The sequence below is a fragment of the Miniopterus schreibersii genome (genome assembly GCF_964146895.1).
Source record: "Miniopterus schreibersii genome assembly, chromosome: 16".
Classification (NCBI taxonomy): domain Eukaryota; kingdom Metazoa; phylum Chordata; class Mammalia; order Chiroptera; family Miniopteridae; genus Miniopterus; species Miniopterus schreibersii.
This window is the reverse complement of record NC_138116.1, coordinates 1,530,843-1,555,833: the sequence shown is the minus strand read 5'-3', so window position 1 is coordinate 1,555,833 and position 24,991 is coordinate 1,530,843. Positions and strand designations below refer to the sequence as shown.

At 64.6% G+C, this 24,991-nt stretch overlaps 1 protein-coding gene across 1 annotated transcript; it reads right to left on the bottom strand.

Annotated features, from left to right (window-relative positions):
* Positions 1-3,436: 3,436 nt before the first annotated feature.
* Positions 3,437-9,608, bottom strand: CBX4 (chromobox 4). Its single transcript, XM_081162395.1, has 5 exons — positions 9,445-9,608; positions 9,260-9,303; positions 8,040-8,105; positions 5,891-5,957; positions 3,437-5,644 (listed from the first exon to the last, which is right to left on the bottom strand). Exons 1-5 carry the CDS (start codon positions 9,511-9,513, stop codon positions 4,235-4,237), a joined length of 1,656 nt encoding a protein of 551 aa, XP_081018521.1. The 5' UTR covers positions 9,514-9,608; the 3' UTR covers positions 3,437-4,234.
* Between the last annotated feature and the right edge of the window lie 15,383 nt (positions 9,609-24,991).

Here is a 24,991-nt window from a genome sequence, read left to right as displayed (position 1 = left end):
GCCAGGAGTCGTTATAAGGCATTTGGATCTGAAGTTGGATGTTTAGTGTTCCTTGGTAAATTAATAATAATAGTAATAATAACCCATGTGTTTACTTAGGGGGGTTTCCAGAGCGCTCAAGGCCCTCTCCTGGCAGGGTCTCTCCTCGCTGTCAGAGAGGAAACAGCTGTGGGAAGGGACAGGTCTTTGGTGAGGGGGTGGGCACTGCCACCACATCTGTTCTGCCCTGCTTATATGTTCTAGAAGTTGCTGTCTAGGTGGGCAGAGGTGGGGAGGTGCCTCGATTCAGGAGCCCACCGTGGGCCAGTACACGGAGGGACCAATTCTGGTCTTTCCATTCTTTTGTCCAGGTCGTGTCAGATGCATGTCCCACCCCCACCTTAAATCAGTCACCATTCAGTGTCACCATTCAATGCCACCAATCAGTGCCACCATTTAGTGCCACACCCACAAACCCAAAGTCACAATGGTAACTGCACTTGCAAGGCCTGCCGTGGTTCCGCTCTCTGCACCGTCTCTCTCCTGCTGGGTGGGACGGACCTTGCTGACTGTTCAGGTCCCAAACAGGGTTTATAGGTAAAACCCAGGATGCCCCCCAACCCCCCCGCTAAACCTGAATTCACGTAAACAGTGCGTTTCATTATTAGTTTTTTGGTATTAGCATATCTCACATATTTCATGAGCCATACTAAATAAGGAGGCATTGTCCATCTGAAATTCAGATTTAACTGAGTATCCTGTATTTTCGTGTGCTCAGTCTGGCCACCCTTGTTGCAAAGCACCCTGGGGGGATCCAAGGACGGAGCAAACAGACATTGCAGGGCTGAGCTTGGTTCTTCTGAAAATGGGTTGGGGGTGGGGGTTTGCTATGTAGGGAGGCCAGAGCTAGAGCCTGGGACCCTACTGGTGCCAGAGACCAGCTTCTGATGGGGGTGGGGGTGTACACAGCGCCTCCCTCTCTCCTGGGTCAGCTCCAGCCCCTATACTCAAGGCTCAGCTCCACGAGAAAGGTTCATTTGGAGAAAAAACAGAGACACTTGGGTCTCTGAGCTAAAAGGTTAGGGTCCCAGTGTCCTGCTCTCCTTCTCTGTCCTGAACTTGGGCTCAGAGAGAGGGTTTCTCAGCTTTGTTTGTGACATGCTGGGCATTGACCGACACCTAGGCCCAGAGTTAGGCAGAAGCAGGTACCCCGGGACTCGCTTCTTTCTGTGCCAGGGCCATGACCTTCCCCGGATGTTCCTAAGCCTTGGACACATCTATGTCAAGAGGCCCTGGGGGGCGGGGCACCGTGGGTGCCTCGCTGCAGGATGGCGGAGCAGACAGCTTGGTTCTGGAATCAGCACAGAACCGGCAGTGGCCACGCCCTGGACACGCTGTCTGCCACCAGAGCCTCAGACTCTCACTCCCCAGGGAACCTCAGTCCCCGTGGGGTCTGAATGGAGCAAGGTGCTCAAGCGGTGCCCAGCACGTCCAAGGCGCTTGGCAAATGGCACTCTTGGGCCCTCTTGGGCCCAGCACCAGGTTGGGCCTCCCTGCAGCTCCTGGTGACCTGCCCATTTCCCTCTGCCCCATTGCTGGCCTTCTGCGCCCAAGGCGCTAGGCTCTTCCTAGGACCTGCCCATCCAGAAGGTCCACCACCAAGCCCAGGTTTCAAGGCCTCAGGCCACCTGCAGGCCGCATCTTTCCTGGAATGGGACTGGACCCCTTTCCTTCCCCGCTGGTGGCAGTGCCATCCTCTACTTCCCCGCCCCTCCCCCCGTTCGTTCCCCAGGCTCAGCCCGGCAGGGGCCACCCACTGGGCCACGGGGGCACCCCAGGGGACAAGGCTCATTCCCGAGTCACCGACCGTGCAGACCTGAACAAGGGGCTCCCTTTCCCGCGCCCAGATTCTCAGTTCTCTCTTACCAGAGAAGCGGGGAGACGGAGCCCCGCCTGGCATGCGCCTTTGTGCGCCCGCCAGTGAAGGACAGGCCCGATTCTAGCGCCGCGGGCAGCGCGCCAGCGGCAGGCAGGCCGCCCCTCCCTCCGCTCCCAGGGTGGCAAAGGGCATTCATGACACGGCGGGGGAGGGGCGTGTTAGCTCGCTCGAGGGGCTGGGGTGAAGCGGGTAGTGGGAGGGCCGCTGCACAAAAGCCAGGGCTAGAAACTCTCAACGGCTCCTTTTTTTTTTTTTAGAACTTTCCTCCCCTCCCGCCCCTCCCCCGCTGGGCGCCCCTCCCCCACCCGGCCGCTGGTGGCCTGCAGCCAACACTGGCCACAGTGTCCGCATTCAGGCCTCGGGGCCCTCCCGGCCTCCATCCCCTCCCGGGGCCTGCCCCGCGCGGCGCTCCGGCCACCTCGCCCCCGCCCCACCCATTCGGGATCCCAGGGGCCTCTTGCGCCCCGGTGCCCCGCAGGGGGCTTGGGCCCTTCTCGGCCCCAGGGGGGCAGGAAAGGGGCTTTGGAGGCCCGGAGCAGCGGGGCGCCCACAGGACCTGTCCGGGCCGGGCCCTGCGCGGCCACCCCAGCCAGCAGGAAGAGCGCTGCGTCTGCAGAAAGCCGGCCTCCGCCCCTGCGTTCCCATGTGGTGGCTTCCAGGCCAGGGGGGGCCTGCACCTCAGGGTTCCGCCCACTCCCCTCGCCTCCCTCCGGGCCCTTAACCCCTTCCCGCCCGGGGTCACCAAGTGTCCCAGCCTTGCCACCCAAAGCAGGATGGGGACCCACATATCCCGGCTAAGAAAGTGGGGGTGAGCAGGCCTGGCTCCTCAGACCACCCCTCCTCCCCAACCCCCCCCCCGGCAGGAAGCCCCCCTTCCTGCCCAGGGCGCTTGAAGAGCCTGCAGTCAGAACCTCTGGCCTGGTGGTTTCCGGGGAGAGCGCCTGGCAGAGAAAGAGCCTCAGAGGTTTTTCTCCGTGGGGTGGGGCCAGCGATGCCAACAAGGGACACTGGAGAGGGTGGGAGGATCTCCTCCGGCTGAACCTGCCCAACCAGGCCTGGATTACTAAAGAGGAACACCTCTGCACCACCAGGGCCAGCGCCTGGGTGTGTTGCACCCCGGGGTGGGGGGGTGGGGGCAAAGATCAGCAGGTGCCTGGCTCCACCCAGGTCTCTCTGCAGGCTCGCTCAAATCACCTGTGCGCTCTCTCCCCACGACACAGATCCCGGGATGGCCAGGGCCCTGGGTCCTGGGGGCAGGAGCACCACCAGGCACCCCCCTCAGGAATTCCCCTCTCCTCTGGAGTGCCTCTCGATGTGCCTTCCGGGGAGCTGGGTCACCCCTCCAGTGTGCCAGCGCCTCCGCCCTGGAAACCTGGGCCACTTGGCTCTGCTCGGGTTTAGCCCAGGACCTGGCCAGCTTCCTCCCTGACGCCTAAGGGGGAAGTGGGGTGGGGAGGGGGTCCAGGCGCCTCCGGGGCTTCCGACTTCCCTCTGCGCTCATCTTCCGACAGCGAAAATGCACCTTCAACATCTCCATTTAATATTTACATTCAAGCAGGTAATAACTGGAAGCTTATAGTTTAGACATTTCTAGTAGCAGCAGTTTCTAGAGAGCTCATTTAGGCTTTTAACAAACTTTTTTTCTCTGTGGTTTTTTTTTTTTTTTTGCACATAGAAACAACACATCCATGTGTACAGTATCAAAAAATATATACCAAGGTTACTGGTATTGCAGTTCCTGGAAGGGGAGGAAATGAAACCAACCGAGATACAGAATGAACAGGGAAGGTGGCTCAACGGAAAATAGCTCGTCTGATATAGAATATAACATGATCTAGAGGAAACTCCATAAATCTAGGTTTTTATATTTCAATATATAAATACCTACAAATAAATATATATATATATCAGCCCGAGGACGGGGAGGGGGGTCGGGCCTCTTGACCTCAAACAATACATTTCAAGAACACCACGTACAAACGGGAGTGAAGTCTGCACTTGACAAGTTAGCACGGTTAAAATATAATACTATAGCTCTGAGCCCGCCGTCGTGGCCGCCCCGTCCGTCCGGGAGTCCGCCAGGGGAGGGCAGGAGGGGGCGAGACCCGCAGGCCCCGTGGAGGAGGCGCCAGTTCCCGCGTTGGCAGCCTGGGCGCCCCGGCCAGGCCCCCGCGGCTGCGCACGGAGGGGCGCGTGGCCGCGGCTTTGGGCGTCCTGGAGCTGGGGTGGGCCTGGATCTCCCCAAAGGGGGCGAAAGGAGGCATCCGCGCCCCCAGGCGCAAAGCGCCCGTGCGCGTGGAGCTTCCCTTCCGACGGCTACACCGTCACGTACTCCTTGAAAGTGACGGTGAGGCAGTTCGCGGTGACGTCGGTGATGATTATATTCCCAAAGAAGGGCTTGAACTCGCTCAGCGGCTCTTCGGGCTCGTCCTGGGCCTCGGCTGGGGGCTTCTCGGCCGCCGCCGCGGGCGCAGCCGCCACGGCCGCAGCCGCAGGCGCCTCGGGCTTCACTTGAAGGGCTCCGGGCAGCTGCCCGGCTTCGCCGCGCGTCTTGACGCAGCGCAAGTCTATGGGCTCGTCCAGGTCCGAGTCCAGCAGGATGACCTCGGGCTGCTGGAGGGCAGCGGGGGGCGCCTCGACGGGGCGCTCGGCCGCCGGGCTGCCCCCCAGGCAGGTGGGGGTGCTGATGCTCCGCGCTGTCAGGCGCTTCTTGCAGGGCTCCCGCTCGCCGTGGGTCTCGGAGAGGCAGCGCTTGCGCGCGTGGGAGAGATTGAGGCCCACCGCGGGGTGCGGGTGGTGGTGGTGGTGATGGTGGTGGTGGTGGTGGGAGGGCGGGTGCGCGCTCCGGGCCGCGTCCCAGGCCAGCAGGTCGGGCTTGGTGGTGAGCTGCAGCGGCTGCTCGCCAAAGGCCTCCTTGTTTGGGGAGGGCTTGCGGGACGCAGCGTCCTGGGGCTGCGGGTCGCCGGGGCCCGCCGCCGCCTCCTCCTCTCGCCTCTTAAACGGAGCCTCCACCTTCCTCTCCTCGGCCCCCGCCGCCTTTTTGAAGGTCCTGTCGGCCGGGGGGTGCCGCTCCTCCGAGGCGCGCTTCCTGTGGCCGGGGGAGCGCGCCGCGCCCTCGGCCGCCTCGCCGGACTTGATCCTGGCCGCCTGCATGCCGTTCTCCATGTACTTGCTCATCACGATCACGATGCGCCCGTTTTTATTCTTGTTTTTAACGATCTTCATCTTACCCCCGATCCCGTTGCCCGTCGCCGCCTCCTTGGGGGCCGGGGTCATCCCGTTGGGGGGGCCCTTCTCGGAGCCCTTGCCTGGAGCCCCGGCGGCGCCGGCCAGAGGCTTGGCGGCTGCCAGGTAGCCCTTGGCCCCCGCCCCGTGGGCCCACTTGTCCGGCCCGTGGCCCTTGGCGCCCAGGTCCGGGCAGGTGGGGCTGGGCGCCTCCTTGTGGCCGCCCTGGTACTGCAGGTCGTACATCTTGGGGTCCGGCTGGTAGGGGTGGTGCTTCTTGCTGTTGAGCTGGTAGTAATACTTGCCGCTCTTGCCCGGCGGCGGGGGCTTGCCCGCCCGCTCCTTGCTGTGCGGCTGGTACTGGTGATGCTTCTTGCTGTTGAGCTCGTACTGGTGGCCCTGGCCCTTGCCCTGCGCGCCCAGCTCCAGCTTGGAGCGGTTGTCCGCCGAGGAGTCTTGGAGTCCGCTCAGCACGTTGGAGCGCCGGGCAAAGGTAGGTACCTGGGCGGACGGGGCAGGGGCGGAGGGGAAGGTGAGAGGAGGGAGGGCACCCGCCTGGACAGTGGGGAGCGCCCCAGCCCCCACCCAGTGGGCAGCTGCGTCATCAGGGAGGGCTGCGGAAGGTCAGGGAGAGAGGAAATGACTGGAGCCTCTGGGGGACCCCCCACCCCAGGCCCCCACGCAGGCCTGGAAGCAGCTCCGGTGGCAACTGGAGGAGAAAGGGCCCAGGATCAGGAGCGTTCTCACCTGCACCACCAGGGGTTTGGGCTTCGGGCCTCTCTTGCGATATCCCATCAGCTGTTCCTGCCGTTCCCTGAGGGACAGAGCGCAGGGCGGCGCCGTTAGCCTCCCCCGGCCTCCTCTCCAGCTGGGCTGCAACCTGCGGCCGCGGCCACCTTCGGGGCGCAGCAGGGCCGCCCCGACCGGAGCGATGGAGAACTGAAGGCAAAGGGTCACCCTGCCGCCAGCTGGGCGCCTCGGCCGGGCGCAGAGCTGCGCTTTACGCTCGCTCGCGGGCCCTCGCCTGCCCAGGGGGCTCTCCGGGAAGGGCTTCCCCACCTCCGAGGTCCCCACCTGCACCGGCGTGCCCCCCACAACCCTGCGTCCAGCCAGGGGGGACGGCCGCTCGGGGCTCGGGGCGGGGTCACCAGCGCCGCCGCCCACAGCCTGAGGCTGACGGTCCTGCGCCAAGTGGGGTGGGCGCGGGAGCCCAGGGGTGCAGACCAGGCCCAAAGGGAGGTGCGTGGACCGCGCCGCTCCCTCCGGAGGCGCGGGATGCTAATGACCTCATTAAGATTCAGATAACGAGCGCGGCCGGCGGAGGGAGGACGGGTTTCCCAAAGCCCCGGCCTCAGCCGGGGGAGGGGCCGCGCCCCTGTTTACACAGCGGCAACGAGCCCATTAGGGGCCGGGGGCGGCGGCCCGCGGAGGAGGCCGGGCCCCAGGTTCGCGGCCACCTGGTGAACCCGCCGCGAGGCCGCCGGGGCTGAGGGGCGGGGCGGCGCACAAGCCCCGCCCCCTCCCAGCCCGGCCCTCAATTTCCAAATTAATAAGGCCCACGGCGAAGGCGGGGGTTCCAAAGAGTCGCCCGACTCCTGCCCGCCGAGTGGCCTCGGGTGACCCCGGGCTGGGGGCGGCCTGTCCCAGCGCTGCCCAGTCCTTTCAGAGAGAAAGGGGCGCCTCTCCGGCCTCAGCCCAAGTTGCAGCCCATTTCCGGCCCAGAAACCTGTTCTCCCGCGACCCTAGGCACCCTCCGCGGGTGGGCTGCCCCAGGGGAGCTCCGCCAAGCCCCGGGGGCCCCCCAGCCCGGGCCTGACTCCGAAGTTGCACGACATTGCAACAGCCCGCGCGTTCAATCTCCGGGGACCCCTTACGCAACGTGGCATCAGCCGCCGACATGGTGACGGGGTGCACTCCCAGGTGGAGCGCGCGGGATCCCTTCGCAGCGCCCCCCTGCGTCGCGGGGGATCCAGTCCCCCCGCCGGCGGCTCGCTCCGAGGGTCCGGAGTGGAGCGTTAGCGCCAAACCCACCCCAGGAAATAACGCTAAATGAGGGAGGGAGGCGGCGGGAGGCGCAGGGGCCGGGCTCCCAGGGCCCCCGCCGCCCCGCCCTCCCGCCAGCCCTGCCCCCCGCCGGCCGCAGCCGCGGGCGGGGGATCCCGCCGCCGCAGCCGCAGCGAGACGAGCGTCTGTGCGCGCGGGGATGAGCCCCGGGTCGGCCACCACCCCTCCGCCGCCGGGCAGCGCCCACCCCACACCCGTGGGCCAAGTTTACCCACCAAGTAGCCCGGCGCGGGGTGGGAGGAGCCCCCACGTCCAGCCGGAACCTGGCGCCCCCACCCCACCCCCAGCTCCCGGGGTCCGAGGGTGGGGGCTTAAGGTCTTGTCAACTTTCCTCCAGGCCCCAACAGGTTAAGTTCAGTTCCGTGACGTCCGGTGGTTTCACGGTGCCAGCTCCCTCGGAGCTGCCCCGCGACTCGCCGGGGCCCAGCAGCCCGCGGCTGCAGGAAAGCAACACCTAGGCTCTGGGGGTGGGGCTCCAAGGTTGGGACGGGAGGGGGGCCCTCGGGGCACCGGGCGCGGCTCGGAGTTCTGCGGGGGGAGGGGGCAGCCGCAGGGCCACCCGCAGTCACCCTTCCCGCAGCTCCCCCAAAACACAAGCCTGGCCTTCTCTGGCCTGCCCCACCCCCACCCCCACCCCCAGGCTGCAGCAACCGCCAAGGACGTTGGTTAGAGAAGCCGAGGCCGCAGCCCCGCCGTTCAGGCCCGTCGGGGGGCGGGTGGGGGAGGGGGCTCCCGCGGGCCCCTCCCGGCCCCGGCCCCCTAGAGGCTGCGTGGCCCCGGCTCCCATGGCCCTGCTCGGTCCCCGCGGCGGCGGCTGCTGGGGGACGCTCACCTGTTCTGGAACGCAATCAGCAGCCGGGGGTCCAGGATGTTCTCCTCGGGTTCCCACGTGTTATATCTTGCAAGGTAAAAGGGGGGGGGGGACACGGCGTGAAAAAAACCGAGCGGCGCTGCGGCCTCCAGGTGGGCAATGACATAAGGCCCTTCTCTGTCTCCGTGAACCGAAAGCTACTGAGCTGTGCATGTGGGGGCCGCAGGGCGGATTTCTGCAGGCCTGACGCGGCCCCCGACGCCCCCCCCAAGTCAAAATAAACACACACGGGCAGGAAGGGGAGGGGTCAGGAAAATGAAACTAGCAGTTTATTTTGCAGTTGTCAAGAATTTTAAGCATGTTACTGCGACATGTTCCAAAGCCACTCTGCTCACCAGGAACCCTGAGTTTGCAGAGCAGCCCAAAGGCAAAGTCGCCGTCCCCTCCCGTCCCCCCCGCCCCGAGTCCCCGCTAGGGCTTCGGGCGTTCTCCGTGTGACCCCTAATCCCACACCCGGCAGCCCAGCGGCCCCCCCACACCCCCTCGCGGCCCTGGAGCCCGCTGTCACCGGCAAGCACCCCCAAATACTCAGCAGCCCAGAAACGTGCCTGCGTGTGTGTGTGAGTGTGTGTGTGCGTGCCTGCGCGTCTGTCTCCATCCGGTGCCTTCGCATTTTAAATTAAAAAAAAAAAAAAAAAAAAGAAAATCCCCCCACCCAAAGCGCCGCGGCGGCGGCAGTGCCCAGCATTTTCCGCCTCGCTCCTCCCGCTCCCTGCGCTACCGGGAGGGAACAGGCGCACAATTGCATTTTCGTCGCTTTTTAATTTTTTTTTTTTTTTTTGGTTTTGCAATATGGAGCCGTTCGGTGGAGGGAAAGGGGAAAGGAGCCATTTTCTGCTGCACATCAGTCAGTGCCTGCGCCCTCCCTCCCTCCGCCGGCCTCCCCGGCTCGGCCCCGCGTCTCTCCAGCTCCTCCGGCTCCTTTTAGCGCATAAATTAGTGATGGCATTTCCCGGAGCGCGGAGCACAACACAGGGCGCCGGGCTCGGGCTCGGGCTCGGCGGCTCGGCTTCCCCAGTGCCTGCCACCGACTTCCCCACCCCCTCCTCCCTCCCTCCACCCCCTCCACCCCGCCTCCCGTCCGCTCCCCCCACCCCCCCGGCGCCCGCCGGGTCCCGAGCCCCGCGCCCCGCGCCCCGCGCCGCGGCACCCGGCGCCCCCGCCCCTCCGCCGCTACTTACTTGGGGGACCAGCCTCTCCATTTCACCAGATACTCCACTCTGCCCTGCGGGGGGAAGAGACGGCACTCCATCAGCTTCCGCGGGATCCCCGGCCCCGGCCCGCAGCCTCCCCACCCCCTCCCCGCCTCCCCGGGGCCGCCCGGCCGCCGCTCCCCGGCCGCCCCGCCGCCCCCGCGCCGCCCTACCTTGCGGATCCGCTTCTTCTCGATGCTCTCCACCGCGAAGACGTGCTCGCCAACAGCTGGCAGCTCCATGGCCGAGCCGGAGCGCGCCGGGGCGCGGGCGGCCGGCGCGCCTGCAGACCCCGCTGGCTCCCGCGGGCGCCCCGCCGCCGCCGCCGCCGCCGCCCCGGCCCAAGCGCCCCCGCCGCCCGCGCCGCCGCCGCCGCTCGCCCCGCACAGCCCGGCCGCTGCCGCTGCCCGCGCCCGCCCCGCGCCCGGCTCGCGCTCGCTCAGACAACTGAGCCCGGGCCGCGGCTGCACAAGAACTCATGCAAATCCGGACGTCAGCGGGCGGGGCCTCGCCGGGCCCAGCTCCGCGTCAGGGGGCGGGCCGCGGCCCCGATTGGCGCAGCCGGGCCTACCGGAGGCCCCGGTCCCGGCGCCGAGGTGCAGGAGGAAGGGCGCGGGAGGGGGCCGCGCGGAGGAGAGGAGAGGAGGGCGCCGGGGCGGTGCGGAGGAAGGGAGGGATCCTCGGGCCGGGGCGAGGGAGGCTGCGGGGAGGGAGCGGGGCCCGGCAGCGGAGGTGTGTCGACGGAGGGCGGGGCGGGGCGGGGAGCGTGACAGGGCCCGGACGGGCTCCGACGCCACCCCTCGCCTCCCGCCGGGCCCCGTGGCCCGCCCCCGCGCCCCTGGAGCTCCGCGCGCGCCGCCCGGGGACCCCTGCTGGGGACCACCAAAGCGTCCCTCGTCGCTTCCAGTTGCGTGGAATTGCGTCATGGGCAAACACCCGGGGAACCGCCGGCAGGGGGCGGAATCGGGGGCCGGGGCAGCTCGCGCCCCCGCCCCGCGAGCCCCGCCGCCCCGCCCCGCGGAGCCTCGGGCACTGAGAAAGCGAGGAAGAGACGTGAAAGGGCCCAGAAAGGAGAGGACCGCGTGCAGGGAGTCTCTGGGGAGAGCGTGGCGACTAGCCGAGGGGGGGCACAAAGGAGCAACCGGCCCGGGGCCCTGGCGCTCAGGAACCTCACCAGAAAGGGGCTCTGAGTCCGATCGCACCCCGGTTTTTATCGGCTTCCAGTCCACCGTAGGCCCTTTCCTTGGCGTAGGGACAGGACGTCTAGTTTCCAACAGCGTTACCCGCCCTCCCCCAGCAGGACCAGAGGCGGGGAGGGGGGGCGCAGGGGATCCTTGGGGGCCGGGGAGGGGGATTTCGTGGGGGGGTTCCCGGGAAAAGCATCGAAAGAGGGAGCGGGAGCGCCGAGAAGAGGCCGAGGCTGAACAGGGGCAGATGGGGCGCACGAAAGGGAGGCGCGTGGGGTGGACCAGGAGCCAAGCGTTCGTCACTGATTCGCGTCCCCGGGTCCCCGACGGGCCGCCGAGCCGAGGCCTTCCCGACGCAGCCCCAGAAGCCGCGAAGTGTGAAGTTTAGCACCTCCGGCGGCGAGACAGCGCGCGTTCCGGCGTGCGGCTCCAGCCTCCGGCTGGGGGTGCTGCTGCGCCCCCCGCGGCCTCCCGAGGGCGCCCCCCGCGGGGGCCGCGAGCTCCGTGGAGTCGGGGTTCGGGAGTGAGGGGACCTGAGGACAGGGCGAGGCGGCCCGAGTGGGAGGGGCGGAGGCGCGCCGGGCCTGGGGTGTGTCTGACCCCGGCCGGGCTCCGGGCCCTTGAAGGACCTGGAGCAGGAAGCTTGCGCAATCCCTTGGCTGAGTGTCCATGGAGAAAGAAATAGAGCAGGAGCCGAGCGAGAGTGGAACCAGAGAGGGGGGCGGGCAAAGAGCCATCCGGGTCTCTGCTCCCGCCCCAGCGCACGGTCCGGGACGCTGGTTGGGGACTGCAAGGGGACTCAGCGGAGACGGGGAGGGGTGCGGCGCGGCAGCGAACCCCCGGCGCGCGCCCGGGGCTCGCGTTCTCCCAGGAACCCCGGAGAAGCCTGGAGACGCACATGTGGACGGAGTCGCCACCATTTCACCGCCACCTCGCAGCTCCCGTGGCGAGGCTCCTGCTGCCGCGGCGGCGGCTGCCTAAGGCCACTAGCGGGGCTCTTCTCTTGGAGGGGCCTTGGCGGGGGGTCGTCTTCATCTTCTGGGGGCAGCAGACAGGGACTCGGTGGGTCTGCAGCGACTCCTCTCTGAGAAGCTCCAGACGCAAACCCGAGAGTCCCCGAGGTGGGGGAGGGGGGCCGGTTAGGTGGCGGCCGCGCCCGCCTGTGGTCCTCGCGACGGGGGTGGGTGGCTCTTGGTGTTTACTGAAGGTGGGGGAGACGACTCTTTGGGAGGGGGGGGCGCAGGGAAAATGTTTTTGTCTTCCCGCTGTGTTTGGGGCTATTTCCTTACACTCTCGCCTAGGACAAGAGGCTCTCGCGTGGGGCGAAGCTGCTGTGCGGGACACCTCCGCGCGGGAAGGGAAGGGTCCCCGAGGCTGGAGCGCGGTGAGCGCGGCGGTCACCCTTCCGCCTGAGCCAGCCAGCCAGCTGCCAGGCCACGGGCGCTGCCGGTGTGTCGGGGGCACGGCAGCGACTTTGTCCTGGGCGGCCCTGTCGTCCGGGGAGGGGTTGGTATTCCCGACACTCCGCCCGGCCCCTCGTTAGAAAATCCCCTGGAAAGTCTGTTTCCAGTGGTTGTTTCCGCGGCGTCCCGGTCAGGGGGCGGCCGGGGAGGGCAAGCGGCCGCTGCAGCCTCCGCGCCGCCAGGGGCGTCGGACTCCGCAGGTCGTGGCTGCGCTCCCTCGGCCCGCCCCCCGCCGGGGCTCGCGCTCCACACTTCGGGGGCCACGCGGTGGCACCCGGTGCCCCGACGGCGAGTTTGCGCAGGAGCCGGGCTGGGCCTGCTGCCGAGCTTGGGAGGAAGGGTGGCTCCCGCCAGCCAGGACGGCGGATCTTTTCTGGAGCTGCCTGTGTGGCGGCGCGAGAAGCCGCTAGGCTCCCCGAGACGGTGGGAGGCAACGCCCCAAAGCTCCTCAGAAGCCACGGAGTCCTGTGCCCACCCCGCTCCTGGCCTTTCTGCCCCGCCTGTGGAAAAGGACCGAAAACACCCGAGAGCACCCTCCGCCAGCGGCGCCCGGCTTCCCGCTTCCCTCCCGCGGTTGTCTGTCTTGTCGTCTCGGAGGGCGGGCGAGTTTGGAGCGAGGCCAGAACTCCAGCCGCACCTGGGAGGCCCGGCCCTAGACCCCAGTCACCTGCCCGCGGGTGTGGGGAGGAGCTCGGGTCCGCGGGCGCGCGGATGGGCTGCAGGAAGGAAGCGCGGACGGGATGGGGGGGGGGGGTCGGGGAAGGAGAGCGCCCTGGAAGCTCCCCTGGCGCGCCCGCGGGCCCCTTCTGGGAAACCTCCCGTGGGGCCTCCCACTCCCTGTCTTGGCCCCTCCGAGGAGCCGCAGGCGAGTGGAGCCCAAGTCGGGATTCCCAGGGCCTTCGGCCGGGGCCCCTGCCTCCGACCCGGGATATCCCGAGCCCCACGGGGAAACCCTGGAGAAGGGTCGTGAGACGCGCGTTTGACGCCGCCCGCTCCCCGCCAGCCTCAGGTCCTGCCCTGGTGCCGCCGAGGGAAAGCAGCGTCGGACTGGGGCCCCCAGGGGCCTCGGGGGCCCCAGGAGAGGAGCGATGCTATCTCGCTGAGCCAGAGGGACGAAAGAGGGGGCCCTAGAGTGCCCGGAACTTTTTAATGACGATGGACTAGAGGGTGGTCCCTGAGAGTCCAGGTCCAAAGGGGTCTGCCCCTCGCCAACCCGGGGAAATAAACTTCTTAGAAGACACCGTCCCCCCCGAACGGGCGCGCCCTGCGAGGAGATGCCGCCGCCCGCCCGGGGCCGGGTCTGGGCTCTGCCCGGAAGAAGCCGCCGTGACGCGCCCGGCCAGCCGCGGGCCGGGAAGCTCTGGAGTCGGCGTGGCTTTCTAGGCCCCCGGAGGTGGATTTCCAGCGGCCGGGGGAGAACCGAGGAGCGTCGACTAGAAAGTGTGCCCAGGCTCCGACAAGAGCTCATTTCTTTCCTTTGTTCTTTGTGGAGGGCTCGCCTTCGACTGGAGCACTGGCGTTTGCAATGTTGCGTGTTTAGCGTTGGCTTTGGGGGAGCTGACGTAGTGAGACTGTCCTTGCCTGGGGGGGGAGAAGGGGAGGGGGGAGGCTGCGTGGGAGCCCCAAACTCCGCCCCCCGCGCCCTCTCCGAGGGATGGCTTTGTTCCTCAGGGCGCCCCTCCGCCCTCTGCGTCCCCGCGTTTCTGTTCTTTGTCACGCCGCCCGCGAAGGGTCGGCTTTCTTTTGGGTGGAGAGGCCCCCGACGCCCCCGCGCCCCCTCGAGGCCCGTCCCACGGCCTGGATCTGGGCTCCAGGTGGGAGGGCCCGGCAGGGTGCCGGGTGGGGCAGCGGGCCCGCGCGCCAGGAGGCCTTGGCCCCTGGGCAGGTCTTGGGTAGCTCTTGGGGCCACACCGCCTCCCGCAGGGCCGCGCCTCTGCACTGCGGCACGCGGGGGTCGCGGGCGCCGAGGCGGGACGTGCCGTTTCCTACGACGCCGGCTCGCCCGCCCCCCCCAACGGCAGGGCAGACGCCCCGGGCCCGCCTGGAGGAGGCCCCGGCCCGGCCCGCGCTCCGTCGCGGGGCTCCGGCCGGCCTGGGGACGCGCGCCCCCAGGCTCCGCATTTCAAACAGGATCCCTGGAGCCGCGGCCACCGCCCGCCGCCGCCGCCGCGCGCTCACGGCGGCCTCTGTGTGCTTTTCATTCGGGGTTCGTTTGCCCCAGGTCTCCCCGCGGGCGTCCCCGGCCCGCCGGGTTCGCTGCCCCTTGCCCGCCCCGCGTTTTGCTCTCGGGTGCCCCTGTTGCGCCCCCGAGCCCAGCGGAGCCCACACACAGGGCAGATCTTTCTTTCTTTCTTTTTTTTTTTTTTTCCACCCAAGAGCTGCTGCAGCAAACCCGGGGATGAAATAAAAATCGCCCGGCGGAGCCGAGGTGGTCGTCCGCCCGCTCGGCCGCCGCCCCCTCCCCCAGCCCAGCACCACCCCCTCGGGGTCACGCGGCGCAGGAGGGTTACGCGCGCGCCCGAGGGGTGCTTGGCCGGGGTGGGGGTGGAGGGGGCGCGCCGCGGCCGGGAAGCCGCCCCCCCGCAGCCCCGGAGCGGGGCGCGGGCGCGGTCGGGGGCCGGGCGCGCCTCCGCCTCTCCGCTGGCCCGGAGCCGAGCCGGCCGCGGCCCGGAACCGCGGGGACGCCGCTGGGAGGCCGCGTCCTGCGTCGCCGCGCGGGAGGGGCGGGGGCCGGGAGCGCCGGCCGCGCGTCGCCAGCGGCCGATCGATCCCCTGGGGCGGGAGCGCGGCGAGCCCCGCAGGACACCTGGGGGGGGCCCTGCAGGATCGAGGGGCGACCGAAGGGGGTGCTCGGGGATCCCGTGACCGTGGGATGGCGGCCGGGAGGGCCCAGGCGGAGCGCAGGTCGGCCTGCGCGGCGGGGGGGCCGAGGGCGAGCGGTGACCGCCCCAGACCCCCCCTCCCCCCCAGATCCCACATTGCCCGCGTGGGGGCGGCTTCGGCCGCGGCCGGAGCGCAGTCTGGCCCCCCGCTCGGCGTCGCCCCTCCGCGTCCCGGCCCCGGTGCCCTCCGAACCCCACCCCCACCCCGCGGCGAGGTCGTCGGACGTGGCCACCCGGCCCGTCCCCCTCGCTCCGCCCTCCCGAGTCCCCCTAGAAGTGTGTGGGTGTCCCCCCCTCCGGAAAGATGCCCCCCAGGGTTGCCCAAGAAGGCCCCCTCCCCAGCTGCTTCCGGAGGGTCGTTTCCTGGGGTGGTCCCCGAGGACCCCCAAGGAATCCCTTTGGGCTCCCCGGGGCCCCGGCCTGGGCTCCACCTGCTGGCGCCGGGTGCGGGCGGGGCGGGGGCCGGGACGCTCGCCCGCCCCTGGAGGGGGTCCCCTCGGGGCCGCAGAGCCTCTCCCCGCGAGGGGAGGTGCGCGCGCGGGGCAAAGTGCGGGCCGGCCGCGGTGGGGGTGGCGGAGGGGCCCGCGCCCCGCCTCCGGCCCGCCCCTCCCCGCCCCGCGCCTTTCCAGCCAGAGCGACTTTGAACCTCGGGAGCCCCCGCGCCCGGGGCTGGGCCGCCTCCAGAACCGGCGCCTCCTCTCCCGGGGACGCCGGCACCTTTTCATCTCAGGTCAAGGGCATCACAAGGCCCCTCGTTCTGCTCCCAAAGGGCCCATCTGACGGATCTCTGCAGACGTCCCGAGCCCCGCAGGCTCCCCGCAGGAATTGGTGCTGGGGAGCCCGGGTAGAAGCCCCACCAGGACCTCCCTTCCCCAGGCCGAGGTTCCCTGAGAGGAGCTGGCTCCTGGCGCATGCCACTACTTTCTTTTTTTTTAAATCCTCACTCGAGGATATTTTTTTTCATTGCTTTTCAGAGAGAGTGGAAAGGGGGAGAGAGAGAGAGAAACATCGATGTGAGAGAGACACATGGATTGGTTGCCTCCCGCTCACACAGGGGCCCGGCCTGGGATGGAGCCTGCAACCGAGGTCCCTGCCCTTGGCCAGAAATCGAACCCAGGACCCTTCAGTCCACAGGCCGAGGCTCTAACCACCGAGCCAAACAGGCTAGGACCGGGTGCTACTTCTTCAAGTGCCCTGACAGGGCCCTGGCATGCTGACTGGGAGGGAGACGAAACCCCCGAAAGAAACCCCAGGCTGGGGAAAGAGACCCCATGTTTTTACCTCCGATGGAGCCAATGGCCTGGAGAGAAGCAGAGGGCTGGGCTGGAATACGTCTGGAGATTATTTATATCACCAAAGTTCCAAATGCAGTTGGTTATTTCGTTTTTCTCCTGGGCTCCGACAAGCTGGTGGAAGAAGCCAGGGCCCTGTGGCTGTGTGTGGCCTACCTGCCTGTCCGCCCGCTTGCAGGCCGCCACGTGGTCAGCAGGCTGAGGGCCTGGCTCATCGCCAGGACCCACACGCTTTTAAAGGCCCGTGATGTGTTCCATTTTTTTAAAACTTGTTTTTTTAAAAATTGGTAAAATGCACCTAACATAAAATTCACTGTTCTGGCCATTTATGTGCCCAGCTCAGTGGCATCAAGTACAAAGTGCTGGGCAGCCGTCACCCCTTCCGTCTCCAGAATGTGTCATCTTCCCAAATCGAAACTGTCTCGGTTACACACTAACTCCCCTCCCCTCCCCCAGCCCCTGGCACCCACCATCTACTTCCTGGCCCTATGGCTTTGACCCCTCTAAGTTTCTCGTATGCGTAAATCGTACGGTTACTTGTCCTTCTGTGTCTGGCTGATTTCACTTAGTACAGTGTCTTCAAGGTTCATCCATATTGTGGCAGCCGTCAGAATTTCCTTCTTTTTATTTACTTATTTATTTACTGGAATTGTTTTAGAGAAAGTGGAAGGGAGGGGGGAGGGGAAGAGAGAGAAAAACATCCATGTGAGAGAGACACATGGATGGGTTGCCTCCTGCACTCACCCTGACCAGGGCCAGGGATCAAACCTGCAACTCAGGTAAGTGCCCTTGACCAGGAATCAAACCTTTGACCCTCCGGTGTGCAGGCCGACGCTCTAACCACTGAGAACACCGTCCAGGGCAGGTTTTCCTTCTTTTTAAAGGTTGAATAATATTCAGTTTTATATATACATATCCAATTTCTTTTAAAATCAGGAAAAAAAACACTTTTAGGTTGGAGAAAATGGGTTCATATATAAGACTGTGTTCATCTGTTTACCGATGCAGTTATAAAGTAATTTTAACACTTGTGTTCATGAAGGGAAGGGACCACGAAGGCAAAGGTGTCCATCCAGGGCCCTGGAAAGTTAGGTCCTGTATCTGGGAGAAGTTTCCAGAATGGCACCTCTAGGGAGACTGGGGACCACCATCTATGTCTCCCTGTGGGTGGGTTCAGGTGAATCAGCTGTTGCCCAGAGGCTGATGGGCCTGGGGGTCCAGACACCCCCCTGCCCACGTGCCCTGGTACCTGTAGGTCTCCTCGGGCCCCTTCCCTCTCACCTCGGAATACAGGTTTCTGTCTGATGCACGGAAACAGCGAGCATGGAAGTAACGGAGCAGCAGGGACGGAGCCGCCAGGCCTGCCTTTCTTGCCTTCTGCTGTTTCGAGGGCAGCTCTGCCGGGCGCAGAACCGGCTCTGGCTCCCTGAGCTCCCTGGGTGTCCATCTGGCCTGTGTCAGCGAGCCCGCTGCCTGCCGTTTGACAGTAATGAAGATGATGGCTGGTTTTGTGCTCTTTGACTCCTGGGGATGGGAAGGTTCAGGAACCGGCCCGCGCCTCCCACCCTCCACCCCTCCGCTCGAAGCTGGTGTTTTCCTTCGACTTCAAGGAGATGGCAGAGTCTCGTGGAAGGAGATCCAGACAGACACAGGGTCCTCTCTTTGAACCTGATGGTGATCACTGGTTTCTTTTTTCCGCTTGGAGACCCAGGAGGATACCACGGAAGCCAGGAGACAGGCCGCAGGAGCCTGCGCGGGAGACCAGCCTTCCAGGGTTCTGCAAACAGCCACAGCTGCTGTTCACGCAGATTTCTGGGGATGGCTCACCCCACACACTCTGCTACGGGGCTTCTCTCCTGCTTGGTCACCCACCAGCAAAGGTACGTCCCGTGGACACGGAGCCTGACTTCCAGTTCTTTCTCCAAGTAGGCCCAGACAGACAGATGGACACAGATGCACCGCTGCGGGTGCGAGGTGATTGGACCAAGGGTAGCTCGGCCCCGATCGCTTCCCACAGGCTTCTTGGCCTGACCCCGAGGGAGCCACCTCTGCCCACTGGCAGGAATGACAAGCCCTGTGCTCGGCGGTGGGACCGCTGGTGTGAGTCCTGGAGGACGCGGCCCAGCCCTCGGCAGCTCTGTTCTCAGCAAGGCAGGGCTGCATTTGTGCACCGTCGGCAGGGCTGTGCATGCGCCTCTGAGCAGCATCGATTGTGTCGTCCTCACATCGCTCGCTGGAGGCCTGGCTCTCCGCACCCCACACCGGCGGTATCCCCCTGAACCCAGCCCCTCCTGCCCCACAGAGGACCTGCCACTCCGGCGTCCCTATGTCCCGGGGGTAAGGTGGGGTGTCTGCCCTGTCAGCCCCAGCCCCAGGGAGGCAGCCTCACTGTGCAGTGCCTGGGGGACATAAAGGCAGAGGTCCCCCCTGCAAACGGGTTGGCTTGGGGAGTCCTTCTGCTCTTCTCATAGCCAAGATGCTCGTCTCTGCCCGTCCCTCGGGGTTGCCCATCCCGGCCGAAAGTGAGGGAGGCTGCCTGTAAAACCGAAGGCTCGCCCTGAGCGATGGGGCCTGCAGAGGAGCCAGCTCCAGGTTGCCAAGGTGAACCTGTCAATAGAGTATTGAACAAACCCACGAGACGCGCCGTAATTGTCTGCTTCGAAATAGCCAGCCTCGGGGCCTCCTCGCCTGGCCCAGACACGGTGGCCAGGACCTTAGCTGGGCAGGGTCTCCTGGACAGAGCCCACCAGCACCCCTCCCCCACGAGGATGAGCCAGTGGAAGCCACGAGGCACGTGGCAGATGCCCAGTAAATATCTGCCACTGCTGAATAAATAGGATTTTTGCAAGGAACAGGACGCAACTGGCAGTGGTGGGCTGGAGCTGGCTGAAACTGGCTTTCAAGAGCTGATGGCTACATTTCAGACACAGACATTATTAAAAATTAAATAATCTAAATTCACAATGAAATGTTATATTCAGACAAATGCTCACATTTCATATTTTCCTAACGATTTCACTGCATTTTATTCTCCCATGTTCTTGGGGTGATTTATATCTGACCCAGGTGGCTGCTGCGCATCTCGCCCCAATTCCATGCTCAGCAACTTCATGTTGGCGGCTGGTGGGAGCATTTACACCATGGGAATTGGTGTAAACACTGCAGATCATGGCTCGACTTACTGTTTTGCTGACCATCCAGACTTCAGAGAGTCATGGGAAAGAAGGTTAACGACGCAGATTAAACTGAGAAGTGTGTCGTGTCTGTAGCTGTTTTGAGGCGAATGGCACAAAAACTTGGGGAAAGACTCCTCCAGGATCAAAAAACCCTGATTCCGCAACGGAGTCGCCCTCATCGTTAGGAGCACGTGGAGCTGACACTCCTCTCCGTGTTTCCCTTTCATTTTGCCGGTGAGCTTAAGTGACGGCATCACCCGGCGTCCACGTCGGCACCACACTCATTCGTCAGGGACAACATAGGCTGGCTACTGACCCAAGAGCTTGGCCAAAAAAAAATCAATGACAGCGTTCTGTGAACCCGTTGGTTTTATGGAGTTTGTAATATGAACATGTGTATTTTATCATAATTTGTGAATTGCATGATAATTTGTAAAATTTATGTCAGTAAGATTTATAACATATATTTTTTCCCTAGTGGAAGAGGTTCCTGATGCTAAACGTTTCCCAGCACCTGGTGCAGCCCCAGCCCAGAGGCACCTAGATAACTGTAAAGAAATGACATACGTTGAATAAAACGGGCCGGGGGGATGAATTCAGAGCCCTAGAGGGCCCTAAAGAAGGCAAAGGGATGGGAAGAGAGACCCAGGCCTGGGGCACGGGGGTGGTGAGAGCTGGGGCACGGGGACACCACAAGGGGACCCAGCCTGAGTGCGGGGCACAGGCGAGGCTGGGAGCCGGCATGTGAGATGGGTCCGTATTGAAGGGAGCATTCAGGCCTGTGATGGGGACCAAGGTCTTTTGGGGCAGCACCCCTGCAGCTTCTACCCCCAGGACACGAGGCCTCCTGGCGTGGGCCATGCAAATCCCCAGCACGTCGACCCCTAAGGCCTTTTCCCGAAGGCAGATGGGCAGTGATCATGTCCACTCTCCCGGCCTCTCTTTCTGCTGAAACCTACGAGGGCCTGGACCAACCCCAGCCCTGCCCCTTCTCTCGCTGTTTCGCTGTTGAGATTTAACTTGTTTTGTTTTGCTCTTTAGTGTGTTTGCATTGTGTGTTAGGCTGGGTAGCCAAAGGCAGCCTCCCCGAGTGAGTTACCGTGAGTGCTGACCTGGGTGTTGAGAAGGAGCCGGCCACATAAAGGTCGGGGAGGACTCGTTCCAGGGAGAGGGGGCAGCAGGTGCAAAGGCCCGGAGGCAGGCACAGACTGCAGGGTCTCAGGACCAGGAGGAACCCGGGAAGCGGGGACAGTGGGAGCCAGCGGGAGAGCGGGTGGGAGAGGTTGGAGGAGAGGAAGGCGGCTCGCCGGCACGCTGGGACCAGGAGTTTGGACTTGATTCTGAGTGGAAGGCCTTTGGAGGTTTTAAGCAGGGAGTGGGGGCACCATTACCTGCTGGCCAGACCCTGGGCCAGTTCCCAGGATTTGAGGAGGAGCCCACAGGCTGGCGCTCCCTGGAGGCCCTTTCTCCACCTAGGCAGCTTTTTTTTTTTTTTTTTTAAATATATCTTTATTGATTTCAGAGAGAGGAAGGGAGAGGGAGAGAGAGAGAAACATCAATGATGAGAGAGTCATTGATCGGCTGCCTCCTGCACGCCCCCGACTGGGGATCGAGCCCGCAACCCAGGCATGTGCCCTGACCGGGAATCGAACCGCAATCTCCTGGATCCCAGGCCGATGCTCACCCTCTGGTCTGTGCCCAGCTTGGACAATGTGGACTTGAAGACACAATCCCCCAACACGAGAGGGTCGGGCTGAAGACACAGATCCTGGGAGCCTGACTACAGGGATGAGCATCCTGCCCTGAGACCTTGAGCAAACTGACTCAGCGCCTGTGCCTCAGTTTCCCTATCCTGGAAAGGAGAATTGTGGTAAAATGGTTGGAGTCAACAGGCGAACACTTTGCACCGCGCCTGGTGGGGGTGAGGGCACCGTGCGTGTTAGCTAGGACGGTTATTTTTACTGTTTTTACGATTGCTGTTGAGATAGCGAGGTACCCAGGTGACCGAGCCCAGGTGAGAATCCTGACCCCGGACAAGGGCTCCTGGGGCCGCAGAAGCTGGTGGCGCCTCCCTCAGGACCGGTGAGGCCCATTCTCCCAGGAGCAGATGTCACGTGGTCCAGCCAATGGCTCCTGAGCTCCAGGACCCTCCCTTTTGGGCCCATGGAGCTCCTGGGGTCCTCAGGGCTGGGGGCTGCTCTGTGGATGGCCCCTGCAGGCCTCTCAGGGTGGCTCCTGGATGCAGGTAGAAGCCTTTCTGTTCTCAGCTCGGCGTGACCCCTCTCCTGGGTCTTTGTGGCCCCAGGAAGTCCTCGGCCCCAAGAATGAACTCATCTTGGCCTGGGCAGCCTTGGGGTTCTCGCAGGGGCGGGGCCCTCTCCAGAAGCAAAGTCAGGTTTCGGGGTGTCTGGGTCCTCTCTTTTGGATCTTTGGCTCACTGGGTGCGAAGAGGATCTTTGAACGCCAAGCCCAGTGCCAGCCTTGGACACATGGGGTGGCTGCGGTGGCTCAGCTGGGCAGGGCGGTGGTCACGCACACACCATTCCCGCTCCAGCTGGAACAGCAAGCTAGGGGCCAGGAGGCCACGAGAGGCGGGCCAGGCCACCAACCAGCTTCTGGGAAGCCACTTACTGACTGTGGGGGCACAGGGCCCCCAGGTTATGTGCCCAGGATGGCAGCTTGTCAGGGTTGTGTCCAGGCAGCTCCTGCATCACTGTGAGCGGGGAGCTGGGCTTCCAACTGGTTCTGCAGCGACGCAGGGCTGGGACCCAGCAGGGCTCCCCCCGCCCCTACTGTCTCCGTCACCGTCACATCTGCAGCTCCCCTGTTGACACTTCATCACGCGGGTGGGCGGTGACGTGGCTCCCTCCTGTCTGCGCACATGCGTGCCTTATCTCCCCTGCTGGACTATAAATTTCCCTGGTATCTCTTCCGTCCCCAGCCGGTGCTCAGGCACACATGCGGCGATTCTTCTCGAAGGAATGCCTGCAATGTGAGGCAAACAGTGATGCTGACCCTGAGGCGGGGCTTCAGTGGGGCCCAGGCACCTCTGCAGGGTGGTCATCTCATCGGGCCTGGGCCGAGCTGTCCCCATAGTCCCCTTTCACTCATCCCCTCAATGGGCCAAGGAGGACTGGAGGATGCTCGGCTCACAGGTGAGGCTCAGAGAGGCCAAGTGACCAGCCCAGCGTCACCCAGCAGGTGGGACCAAAGGCTGGCTGCCCGGACTTTCCCCAGGAGAGTCAGGAACACAAGGCTCAGGAGTCAGAGCCCACAAGCTTCATCTGTATTGGCAAGTTGTGTGGTAGCCAAGTTTAAAAAGTAGAAAGAGATAAAATTATTATTAATAATATATATATACTGTATACTCTCTCTTTGTAGAGAGAGAGAGAGAGAGACAGCGAAGTGAGACACATCCGTTGGTCGCCTCCCGCATGCGCCCCGACCAGGGCAGGGGATCAAGCCTGCAACCGAGGTTCATGCCCTTGGCCGGAATAAAACCCGGGACGCTTCAGTCCGCAGGCCGATATGGTTAAAGCCAAGCCAGCCAGGGCAATAATATATTTATTAGCCCAGCATGTCCAAAATATCCTCATGTTTACCTGTGATCGGTGCAGAAACAAGCAGCAAGGCATCCTGCTTTCTCTGCCTTGTTGGTGTCCGGGAAACGCTGTGTGGCTTTGGCACTTGGACACCTCTCCGTGCTACTCGAAAGCCTCGTGTGGCTCATGTCCCCCACTGGACAGTGGGCCTGGGACAAGAGGAGGTCACTTTCAGTCCCTGGCTGAGCAAACTGCCCTGAAGTCCGGCTGTTAGAGCTTCACGCCATTGGCTGATGTCCCTGGTGGCCCCGGGCACCCCAGGCAGTCCCAGGGCTGGACCCGGGGTCAGTGGTCATGGTGTGACTCAGGCCTGGCGTCTGGCTTGGTGAGGGGGCCTCCTCTGGGGGGGGGACCAAAAACGCTGACTACAGTTCCCCTCTCCCAGGAGACCCACCCAGGTGGGCTTAGAAACTGAGGTCAGGGCCGGGTTGGGCCGTGGCCTGGACCTGGAAGGTCACAGCAAGTATGTGTCCTCTGCACACCGGGGACACAGCTGTGTTCTCACAGCCTCGGAGAGCAGCGGCCAGAGCTGAGGCTTCTTTGGGGAAGGGTTTCGCCTCCCCTGTGCTGGTCAGGGTTTCGGTTACAAAGCCGCTGATGTCAGCAGATGGGCCGCACCTCCGAGGTGCCTGGAGCAGCCCTGGAGGGCCAGCCGCCTGCTCCCAGTGCCCGCTGATCCCCTAAGTGGCTGCTGTTTGCCGGCAGCTGAGGGTAATTATGGGGCTGCGTCTTTGAGGATGGGTCTGCGCATGTGTCCCTCCCAGGGCTGGTGGCCTGACGGGCGGCTGAGTGCGTGGTGCCATCAGCTGCTCACTGAGACGTGAAGCGCTGGGGCTCCAGGCAGAGCCGCTGCTGGACGCCTGGGAGGAAAATGCCGAATGTGTTTGAGACGGAGACGCTGTCCCCTCGCAGGCCTGGCTGGAGGGCGGTGCTGTCCGTGAGTCATCCTGGCGTCGTGGACCTTTGGTCTCCAGCCACACTCTGCCCCCAGGATGTCCCCGTCCTGGCTGTCCCTGTTCCTGCCCCCAGCCCCTCTGTGTTTCTCCTTACGCTCCTCACTTCACCCTCCACCCACCAGCTCCAGCCTCCTCATTTGCCGGGTCTCATTCCAGTCCCCCCAGTTTGTCGCTGGGGTGGCCCCAGTACAGAGTTGAATAGTGCCCCCTCTGCCCAAATTCACATCCACCCAGGACCTCACCATAGGACCTCATCTGGAAATAGGGTGTAACTGCTGCAGACGTAAGGAAGTTAGTATGAGGTGGGGAGGGGGGCCCTGATCCAATATGACCGTGTCCCTATGGGAAGAGGGAAGTTTGGACTCAGAGACAAGACACATGGGAGACCTTGGGATGCTGCTGCTGGAACTCGAGGACCCTGAGGACCCGGCAGCCGCTAGAACCTGGGAGAGGCAGGAAGGCCCCTGCCCACACCTGGATTTTGGAGCCGTGGGAGAGGCCCTTCCGTTGTCCCAGAGGCCTGGGGGGACTTGCCCAGGCCCCTTCCTGGGCTGGGCTCCAGGCGATAGGAACCCCACCCCGCCGACCCTGCTCCGGGGCACCTCCAGGCACTTCCAGGCCACAGCTCTGTCCTCAGAAGCCCCGGCTCCCGCACCCTTTCAGGGAAAACATTCTTCAGAGCTCCCAGGGATTCTGCCGAGCTCCCAGACGCTGAGGCGGCCGAGCCCCAGCCCCACACTCGACAAGTGATGCAATCGATGCTGACTCCTGACAGCATTTTCCGGAGATGAGCCGGGCCGTGCAGGGTGGGGTGGGCAAGAACAGGCAGCCGGAGCAGGTTAGTGCAACGGTGCGCACCGAAGTGGGGTGGGGGCCTGGTGACAGTCACAGGCCCTGGGAGCCAGGCTGGCACAGTGGGGCCACAGGGGCAGAGCAGTGCGGTCCCCAGGGCCCCTGGTCTCTTGCAGGTGGCGTTGAAGTGACCCGGGCACTTGGTGGTGGCCTCGGGGACAGCTGTGTGGCAGGGTAGTTAGGAGACATCTGGGTTGCAGTCTTGGCTTGGCCCTGACCCCCGGTGCGTCCTGGGCCCCAGGCTCCTGGTCTGGGAAGTGGGCTGGGCGAGGTCCCCTCCCAGGCCCTGGGAGAGGGAGAGTTGGGAGGA